Source organism: Phodopus roborovskii, unplaced genomic scaffold, assembly GCF_943737965.1.
Source record: "Phodopus roborovskii unplaced genomic scaffold, PHOROB, whole genome shotgun sequence".
Lineage (NCBI taxonomy): Eukaryota > Metazoa > Chordata > Mammalia > Rodentia > Cricetidae > Phodopus > Phodopus roborovskii.
The window spans coordinates 570,478-581,418 of NW_026126549.1; the positions used below are offsets into that span (position 1 = coordinate 570,478).

General features: G+C 43.8%; 2 protein-coding genes across 2 annotated transcripts; both read left to right on the plus strand.

The window, feature by feature from the left end:
• Positions 1–1,852: 1,852 nt before the first annotated feature.
• On the plus strand, positions 1,853–3,880 carry LOC127234252 (protocadherin gamma-B1). Its single transcript, XM_051201122.1, has one exon. The coding sequence runs from the start codon at positions 1,968–1,970 to the stop codon at positions 3,732–3,734; it is 1,767 nt and encodes a 588-aa protein (XP_051057079.1). The 5' UTR covers positions 1,853–1,967; the 3' UTR covers positions 3,735–3,880.
• Positions 3,881–6,855: 2,975 nt separating this feature from the next.
• LOC127234270 (protocadherin gamma-A4) lies at positions 6,856–9,297 on the plus strand. Its single transcript, XM_051201164.1, has one exon. It carries the CDS (start codon positions 6,856–6,858, stop codon positions 9,295–9,297), a length of 2,442 nt encoding a protein of 813 aa, XP_051057121.1.
• The last annotated feature ends 1,644 nt before the right edge of the window (positions 9,298–10,941 follow it).

The following is a 10,941-nucleotide window of genomic DNA, read 5'->3' on the forward strand; positions in this document are numbered from 1 at the left end:
TCCTGTGGAACACAATTTTACATACAATGAATATATGCCAAAACAAAATGTATTATTTCCAAATAGCAGGAAAATATTTCTCTGTCTCTGCAAGAAATTCCCAGACCACCCATTACAGCAATGAAATAGGAATCCTGAGTGTCTTCTAGGACTTTCTTTGGTCAGAAATTGTAGGCCCATTCTCAAGTCTATGAAATTATTTTACTCCTGTAGCTACAAAAAAGGGTTATCCAAAAATGAGCCTAAATGTATTTCATTGCCTCTCAAAGGAACAAATTTTCCCTTAATATGTTAGAAAATATAACATTGAAATGTGTGTGTCAATAGACCCTGAAGACAATATCTGTAAGTGTATAAAACTATATTTTCATTCAAGATCCACATATATGATGGAATCTTGTGGAATCGAATGTAAATGCAGGAAATAAATAAAAGGAGAATCTTAGAGGAAATATAATATTGTATTTCTACTGGAGATGATTGAGCACTTCAAAATATAATAAAACAGTGAGCTAAGGATTTTCCATTCATTTCTGCTGCTCTAAGAAGACACCTGAGACTTGGAAATTGATCTTTGAAATAAAGGTTTATTTATCTGGTTGATGGGAGCCAGGAAGTCCCAGAACATCTCACTCTCATCTGCTTGGCATCTGCTTGGGGCCTTTTCTTTAGGGGCATCACATGTCAGGGCATCACATGACAAAAACAAAGCAAGTAGCTCAGAGACTGCTATCTTTACAACAAAGCCACTTATATAATTCAGTAACTAATCATTGATTCACCAATGAATGCAAAGCCCCCCTGGCTCAAGCACTTCCTAAAGATCCTGCCTCTAGATACCGTTATCATGGATTGGGAAACTGAGGTTCTAACACATGAAATTTAAGAGGTGCATTTAAGCCATTTTGATCTTATTTGTTGGTACATTAGAAATAAAGAGATTGCTTATTTGAGTTGCCCAAGTCCAGGATCAAGTTCTAAAACCGGGTGCTTAGGCCCAGTGAGATACCTCAGGAGTAAGGCTGCTTGCTTCCAAGCCTGACAACCTGAGTTCCATCCCTGGCACCTACATGATGGAATGAGAAAACTGACTCCAGTACATTGTCCTCTGACCTCCACATGAGTGTATTAATGGTATTAGACTGGTTGAAGTTGAGAATCTGGTGTATAGAGTATTGCATATTTAGAAAGAATTTGTTTCATAAAATAAATATGGCTTACACAAAGTTCACAATTATAAAAGCCCAAATACTACCTTGATACCTTTAATACGCTATCAGGCTCAGCTGCACTTAACTGAAAATAGCATGATTTGCAAAGACCGTCAATACATTACACCACTCCTCTCTATTGCAAAGACTATCATTAAAAAGTTTTGCCAAATTGACAAAATATATAGATAAATTAAAATACTAAATAATGAAATTGCTTCAATAAACTTGCAGAAAGGTAAAGGCCAGAGTCCACTGAATAATGAGGGTGAAAATCCACTCACTTATTGGAATACAATAGTCAGGCCTGAATTCAGTAATGCCATACAGTGATGCCATTTTTCTCCAAAAACTGGGAAAAAAGAAAAAACACACCTTGTGAAATGGAGAAGATGGATGTTTAATGGCAAAAGCATTCGTGAAATGATGATAAACAAGAAAATGTCAAGCAAATCAAGTTAAAACAAGAGATTAAACAGCTGCACGATACGCAGTTTTACAAGACAGCCTCTAGGCGCCGCTGTTGACCAAAGAGAAGAGAAGGGTTCCGCGTTCGGCGGGGCCCAGCTAGGGCTTGCCTGCTTTTTTATGAACCTATGAGAACGTCCGTCCGGCTCCTGTGTACCCTTCAAGCACCTGACAAATCCTGCCTTCAAATCACAAACATACGGAGCACAGACTGTCTTTTTAAAATCCTCGAAAAGACGCTTTCCTGCGAGCTCAGAACGGCAGAGCAACCCGAGAGGCATTGGAACGATGGCAAATCAGGTACTGCTTCACTTCCTGGTTCCTTTGTTCTGTGGCGCCATCTCTCAGCCCATTCGCTACTCCATTCCAGAGGAGCTGGCCAAGGGCTCTCTGGTGGGGAACCTCGCCCAGGATCTAGGGCTAAGTGTCCAGGAACTGCCAGGCCGAAAACTGAGAGTTAGTGCAGAGGATTATTTCAGCGTGAGTGCGGAAAGTGGAGATTTGTTAGTGAGTGGCAGGATAGACAGAGAGAAGATTTGCGCAAGGAAATCTGAGTGTGCACTGGAGTTTGAATCAGTTACTGAAAACCCGATGAATGTTTTCCATGTAACTGTTGCCATCCAAGATATTAATGATAATGCACCACATTTCTTTGGGAAAAGCATTGAATTGGAGATCTGTGAATCAGCCTTACCAGGAGTAAAATTCCCTCTGGACTCTGCAAGAGATGCAGATGTGGGAAGCAACTCATTGAAAATGTACACTATCAGCCCGAATCCACACTTCTCCTTGTCAACGAAGGAAAGTCCCGATGGAAGTAAATACCCAGAATTACTGCTGGAAAAACTTCTAGACAGGGAACATCAGAGCTCCCACCATTTAACCCTGACCGCCATCGATGGTGGAGACCCACCCCTAAGCAGTACCATCCAGATCTGGATCAAAGTCACTGATGCCAATGATAATGCTCCAGTATTCAGCCAGGACATTTACAAAGCTAGCCTCCGTGAAAACATGGCCTTGGGAACCTTTGTGCTGCAAGTGACAGCCACCGATCAAGATGAGAGTGTTAACGGAGAGATCACCTATGCCTTTCTTAATGGTCCTACAAGTACTAACCTCGTCTTCAGTCTCAATGCAAACACTGGAGCTATCACAACTAATGGTACGTTGGATTTTGAGGAAAAGAGCAGATACATGTTGGGTGTAGAAGCCAGGGACGGAGGGGTGCACACGGCTCACTGTAATGTTCAGATTGAAATTCTTGATGAGAATGACAATGCCCCAGAGGTGACATTCATGTCCTTTTCTAACAACGTTCCAGAGGACTCGGTCACTGGAACAGTAATAGCCCTCATTAAAGTTCGAGACAAGGATGCTGGACAAAATGGTCTGGTGACATGCCACATCCAGGAAGAACTTCCGTTCAAATTACAACACACCTCCAAGAATTATTACAAGCTAGTGATAGACAAGGCCCTGAACCGGGAACAGACCTCAGAGTACAACGTCACTATCATGGCTATAGACAATGGCAAACCATCCCTTTCATCCAAAACATGTGTTACTGTGCACATCACAGATATCAATGACAATGCACCAGTTTTCCACCAGGCCTCCTACTTGGTCCACTTGGCTGAGAATAACCCACCTGGAGCCTCCATCGCTCAAGTCAGCGCCTCGGACCCGGATTTGGGATCCAATGGTCACATCTCCTACTCCATCATAGCCAGCGACCTAGAACCAAGGGCGCTGTCCTCCTACGTATCCGTGAACCAGGACAGTGGAGTGGTGTTCGCTCAGCGCGCCTTCGACCACGAGCAGCTGCGCTCCTTCCAGCTCACACTGCAGGCGCGCGATCAGGGCTCGCCCTCCGCTCAGCGCCAACGTGAGCATGCGCGTGCTGGTGGGCGACCGCAACGACAACGCGCCACGCGTGCTGTACCCCACGCTCGAGCCCGACGGCTCCGCGCTCTTCGACATGGTGCCACGCGCCGCCGAGCCCGGATACCTGGTCACCAAAGTGGTGGCGGTGGACGCAGACTCTGGACATAATGCCTGGCTGTCGTACCACGTGCTGCAGGCCAGCGATCCCGGGCTCTTCAGCCTGGGGCTGCGCACTGGCGAGGTGCGCACAGCGCGTGCCTTGGGCGACAGGGACGCGGCCCGGCAGCGCCTTCTGGTCGCTGTGCGTGATGGTGGACAACCGCCTCTCTCGGCTACAGCCACTCTGCACCTGATCTTCGCTGACAGCCTACAGGAGGTCCTGCCAGACCTCAGCGATGACCCTCTGCCTTCGGACCCCCAGAGTGAGCTGCAGTTTTACCTGGTGGTGGCCTTGGCCCTGATCTCAGTACTCTTTCTCCTGGCTGTGGTTTTGGCTATTGCCCTGCGCCTGCGACACTCCTCCAGCTCAGCTGGCTGGGGCTGCTTTCAGCCTGGTCTCGGCTGGAGGTCTCAACCTGTGGTTCCTCCCAACTGCAGCGAGGGGACATTGCCCTATTCCTATAATCTCTGTGTTGCCTCGCATTCTATGACTACAGCAGGGTTTAATTTTCTTCACGTGGCACCAGAAGTTGCTCCCCCTCAGGATCTCCTGTGTGATGATCCTTCTGTGGCTGTAGGTGGCAATAATGAAGATTCCAAAATCTCATACGACCCTTCTTCTCTTCGGGTAAGTTTTTGTAGAGCTATTTAAATACTATTTCCTATATTTGCTTCTTGATCATGCACAAATTAATCGGTTCTGGTCATTTTTTTTCATAGTTTGGGGACTATTTACTGGGAGAAGTGTTGTGGATGGATAATGTTCTTGGTTGCTCAGTCATCTTGGAAATCACCTGATTGCCAGTTTCGGTCCTTACTGTTGGTGTTTCTAGCAAATCTTGGTTGAGACTGTTTCCTATAGGTCAACATCCTTAATAATATTAGTTACTAGAGTTGTAAGACAGATTTTTTAAAATCATCTTCAACTCTTTATAAGCATATTAATATTTCTTTATGCCTAAATTAAAGTCTGTGGTCATCTTCACCAATTAAATTTCTCACCTGAACAACTTTTTATTGCAACACATCCGTTTAACACGACCTTCAATAACTAAACCTGTTAGCACTTACTTGTCTTACCACGAGTTCCAAAGATTACCACACATTTTATATTTGAAGCACTAACTTGGGCCAATATTATTATTACTTATAACCTCCAAGTTTCTCTTTTCAACACTTATTTGTGGAGAGTGAGGCACACATGTGCCATAGGGAGCATGTGGAGGTTAAGAGACATCATGGAGTCAGTTTGTTCCTTTCACTCATGGACACCCCCAGAATCAAACTCAAAGCAAGAGCTTTTACCACCTGAACCATCTTGTCAACCCCTCCATGGATTTTGACTCTTCTTTAATCGTTTATTTTATTCTCTTTCTACTTTGTCACCATTATAGTAAGGATTGTGAAATTTCTATTTATGAAACATTTTATATCTTTCTTGTTATTTTCATATAATTTCTGTGAGTCAGATCTACAAAAATTTTGAGATATTTATGCATATCCTCAGTTATTTTCAAGACATCATTTTAATCTCCAACTCTTGAGCATGTAATAAATCTTTTAAAAATTGTTTTTTTAAAAGCCACATTAACCTACTCTTTCAAAGACTAAACATTTTTAATTAAAAGTTTGGTCATTTGCATATGCTAATTGTTAAGCAAGAAATAATTTAAATAATAGGTAGCTTTTTTACTTGTCTCAAAATTTCTCAGATTTCCCAAGAAAGCTGTGACATATGTGATTGTGATGCATACACAACTATTAAAATAGTTCCTTTTTTTACTGTTTCTGAAATAGGTGGTTAAGCAATTTCAAACAGTGGTAAAAGAAATAATAGACATGGTGATGGTAAAATGAGGCCACTTAATGTGTCTGATATGAGAAAAATCTGAAATATCTTTTGTGGGATTGAGACAGAGTCTCTCTACTAAGTTCTGACTGCCCTGGAACCATGGAGAAACACTGCCTCTGCTTCCTCAGTGCTGGAATAAAGGGGTGCACCACCATCCCTGGCCTGAAATATCTTCAATTTAACTTGTCTGTGTTGGTGCTATCATTTATTTTAATATTTGCCCATCATTTGAGTTTGAAAATGTTTTAGTCTATGAAAGTTGCTGTTGGCTAGACGGTGATGGCACACACCTTTAATCCCAGCACTCAGGAGCAGAGGCAGGCAGATTTCTGTGAGGCCATCCTGGTCTACAGAGTGCATTCCAGAGCCAGCAGGGCTATTGCATAAAGAAACCCTGTCTTGAAAAAAAAAACAACAACAGCGACAAGTTGCTGTTGTAAAGATTGAGGACATGCTGTGAATGTGACAGTGATGACATAGTGTATGACCTAGAATGTCCTGTACATAACATTAGCTATTTTATCCCCCATCCAGAATATCTCCCCTTACCCAAGGATAAGATTATCTCTTGCACAGCTGAAACCTTTCTTGCAATGGAATTGAAAAACTACCCCAGAATTCAGAGGGTGAATCGTGTGAGGAAATTTGCTTCTGCATAGGTTGTAACTGGAGCTGGACCTCCAGGTTCCATGGGCCTCTGTTTTCTCACTGTTACCTTTTCTACACTCATCACACCCACTCCTGTCCCTGGGAGGAATGGATGTGACCCTCATACATTACAAAGTGGTGAAAATGATGCAGGGAAATGAACAATGTAGCAACTAAAAAGAGGTAGAAAATAATCCTTTTCCTCAAAACCACTATATTAATCTAACATACATTAACTCGGTTTGATATATATATGAAGCTTTGGATAACTCCTGGATTTTGGCTGCAAATTAAACAATAGGATTTTGACATTTATGCCTTTTAGAAAAGGAGGATTCGGAAAGGGAAAAGTGTGTGGTGTGCTTTAGCAAGAATTGGTTGCAATAACAGTTTAGTACTCTGGGTGTCGCTGTTCACCACTCAGGGGTGAAAATCGAGGATTTAATAAAAGCAAAAATCCCTTAGCACAAAGGACTGGTTCTGGTCCTAAGGAAAGCATCAATCTGGACTCCCCGGAGCGCCAGCGTCTAAAGGTGCAAGCCCATTATCTTGAAACTCAAAGATTGTGGGGTTCTTCGGGCTTGCACAGACTCAACGCCCAAGCTCAGGACTTTCTGCAGCGGGACTGCAATGGCGGCTCCTTACGGATCAGACCGCAGGGGACTAGTCTGGATCTGCATTTTCCTTGGATCCATATGCAACACCCGCGCAGAACAGATCCGGTACACTGTGCCAGAGGAGCTGGAAAGGGGCTCTGCGGTGGGCAACATAGCCGAGGACCTGGGGCTGGAGCCAGGGAAGCTGACAGAACGCGGAGTTCGCATTGTCTCCAGAGGTAAGACACAGCTTTTTGCTCTGAACCCGCGAAGCGGCAATTTGGTGATGGCAGGGAGGATCGACAGGGAAGAACTCTGTGACAAATCCCCAAAGTGTACCGCAAATCTGGAGATTCTCCTAGAGGATAAAGTGAGGATTCTTGCTGTAGAAGTAGAAATTATCGATGTTAATGATAATGCTCCCAGCTTTGGAGCACAGCAAAGGGAAATAAAAGTCGCTGAAAATGAAATTCCTGGGACAAGGTTTCCTCTTCCTGAAGCTTTTGATCCGGATATAGGGGTGAACGCCTTGCAGGGTTACCAGCTTAGCCCTAATGGCCACTTCTCCCTGGACGTGCAAAGTGGGACGGATGGGATTAAATACCCCGAGCTGGTGCTGGAGAACGTCTTGGATCGCGAGGAAGAAGCAGTTCATCACCTGGTTCTCACTGCCTTCGACGGAGGCGACCCGGTTCGCTCTGGCACTGCCACAATTCAAGTAACACTGGTGGACACCAATGACAACGCTCCTGTATTCACTCAGCCAGAGTACCATGTCAGTGTGAAGGAGAATTTTCCTGTAGGCACCCGGCTACTTACCATCAAAGCCACGGACCCAGATGAAGGAGCCAACGGGGAGGTGACATATTCCTTCCGGAATGTAAGAGACAAAATATCCCAGCTCTTCCAGTTGAATTCTCTAAGTGGTGACATAACAGTGTTGGGGGAACTGGACTATGAGGACTCTGGATTCTATGATGTTGACGTAGAAGCCCATGATGGGCCTGGTCTTCGAGCCAGAAGTAAGGTACTGGTGACAGTTCTGGATGTAAATGACAATGCTCCGGAAGTCACCGTCACCTCTCTCACCAGCTCTATCCAGGAAGCTTCCTCCCCAGGCACAGTGATTGCACTTTTCAATGTGCATGACAGTGACTCTGGAGAGAATGGTCTTGTCACTTGTTCTATTCCAGATAACCTTCCATTCAGGCTTGAAAAGACCTATGGAAATTATCATCGGTTGTTGATACACAGAACTCTGGACAGGGAAGAAGTCTCTGAATATAACATTACAATAACCGCCACTGACCAGGGGACTCCACCACTATCTACAGAAACTTATATGTCACTGCAGGTGGTGGACATCAATGACAACCCACCCACCTTCACCCATGCCTCCTATGCTGCCTACATTCCAGAAAACAACCCTAGAGGAGCTTCCATCTTATCTATAACAGCACAGGACCCAGACAGTGGCGAGAATGCCCAGGTAATCTACTCTCTGTCAGAGGACACTATCCAGGGAGCACCTCTGTCCTCCTACATATCCATCAACTCGAACACTGGTGTCCTCTATGCACTGCGTTCCTTTGATTATGAGCAGTTTCAAGACTTGAAGCTACTAGTGACAGCCAGGGACAGTGGGAATCCTCCACTCAGTAACAATGTGTCACTGACCTTGTTTGTGCTGGACCAGAATGACAACGCACCTGAGATCCTGTACCCCACGCTTCCCACTGATGGCTCCACTGGTGTGGAACTGACACCCCGCTCTGCAGAGCCTGGATATCTGGTGACCAAGGTAGTGGCAGTGGACAGAGACTCAGGACAGAATGCCTGGCTGTCCTACCGTCTGCTCAAGGCCAGTGAGCCAGGGCTCTTCTCAGTGGGGCTGCACACAGGCGAGGTGCGTACTACACGGACCCTGCTGGACAGAGATGCACTCAAGCAGAGCCTAGTGGTGGCTGTGCAGGACCATGGTCAGCCCCCTCTCTCAGCCACAGTCACACTCACCATAGCAGTGTCAGACAACATTCCAGACATCCTGGCAGATCTGGGCAGCATCAACAATCACGTTGACAAGGAAGATGCAGGCATCACACTGTATCTGGTGGTAGCTGTGGCTGTGGTCTCTTGTGTCTTCTTAGCCTTTGTCATTGTGCTGCTGATACACAAGCTCCGTCACTGGCATGCAACTCACCTGCTTCAGGCTGCAGACAATGGGTTGTCATCCATGCCTACGTCACACTTTGTGGGTGTGGATGGTGTGCATGCTTTCCTACAGACCTATTCTCATGAGGTCTCCCTCACAGCAGACTCTGGGAAGAGCCACCTGATCTTTCCACAGCCAAATTATGCAGATACACTCATCAGCCAGGAGAGCTGTGGGAAGAGTGACCCTCTCCTGGTATCTCAAGACTTGCTTGAAATTAAAGGAGACTCCAGGCTTCTTCAGGTGAGTGAGTCACTCCTGTAATGGATCTTACCTTACTAAAACACACAGACATGAGGTATGATAAAGTGTCTCCAGTTGTGTGTGTGTTGTATCAAATACATGCACTTCTTTATCAATATCCCCTTGCTTTTGCTACATAAAAAAGTCATTTGTTGATTAATAAGCTTATTTTCTTTATTGTAATTATGGGAATTTAATACAAGCTTTGGGTATATGAAGCAAGCTCTCTGTCACTGAGTTACACCCCAAACCATGATTACCTATTATTTATCCTTTATAGTCTTCATTCAGTGGTGGTTTTGATAAGAATTCCTTAATTTAGCTGGGTAGTGGTAGTGCACACTTTAATCCCAGTATTTGGGAGACAGAGGCAGGCAGATCTCTGTGAGTTTGAAGCCAACCTGGTCTACAGAGTGATTTCCAGGATAGCCACAGCTAAACAGAGAAATCCTCAAAAAATTCCTTAATTGTACACCTCTAATCCATTGAATTTCTAAATGCCATTTTCCTATTACATTTGAAGACTAGAATTGACTGGTGAATAGAAGGAAATTTACATCGTTTTTCTAGTGATGTTAATGGGGAATCTTAGCTGACTGTTTTAAAATATTTTAACCACAGTTTCACTTATTATATGTGTATCTATATGTTGGGGGACAACTTTGGGGAATCAGTTCTCTCCTTCCACTATGTGGGTCCAAGGGATAAAATTCAGGTTGACAGGTATGATGCCCAGTGCTTTTAGCCACTGAGACATCTTTCATGTCATAATCTGAATTTTTTAATTTTTCCTTATGGCATTCAAGTGTTCTTTGCTTTGTGTTTACTTGAAAGGGTTTTTCTATTATAATTATACACTGACAATTTGTAGCAAGTCTTTCTCAGTCCCACCAGCAAGCTCCCAAACAATGACACAGAGAGACTTTTTATTAATTATGAAATCTTGGCTTTAGCTTAGGCTTGTTTCTATCTAGCTCTTATAACTACATAACTTATAACCCATTTCTATTCATCCATGTACTGTCACATGGCTCGTGACTTCCACCTCTCCTCCTTCGTATCCTGCCTTCTCTGCATCCAACTGACGACTCTGATTTTCTTCCTCTCTTAGTCCTCTTTGCCCCCGGAAGTACCACCTAACCTCTTTCTGCCTAACTAATGGCCATTTAGCCCTTTATTAAACCAATCTCAGTGACACATCTTCACACAGTGTAAAAGACTATTCCACAACAACAATTTATTGTAGTGAGGAAAATACTTAACCTTTAGCTATGACATTAAATTCTCTATGGAATGGTATATTTCAAATAATTTTTAAGCAACTTCTGACTGCATAGCTTAGACTGGCCTTTAACTCACTATGTAGCCTATCCACGATGGCCTGCAATTCACAATCCTCTTTAAGAGCTAAGATTACAGGTGTATATCACTATACCTAACTCACATATTTTGTTGTTGCTGATACAAAGTACACCAGAATATCTGATTCCTTTGATACAACTTGGTTATTATCACAAAGTTGAAAATTACATTTCATTCATATAATAAATTATAAAAGTAATTTTCATAATTCCTAAATTCCCTGTCAAGACATGACCATTAAGTCCCAACAAAACAGACTTTTCTTAAATCTTTCTGGTTTTCTTCAGGTGAGGCTGGTTGACT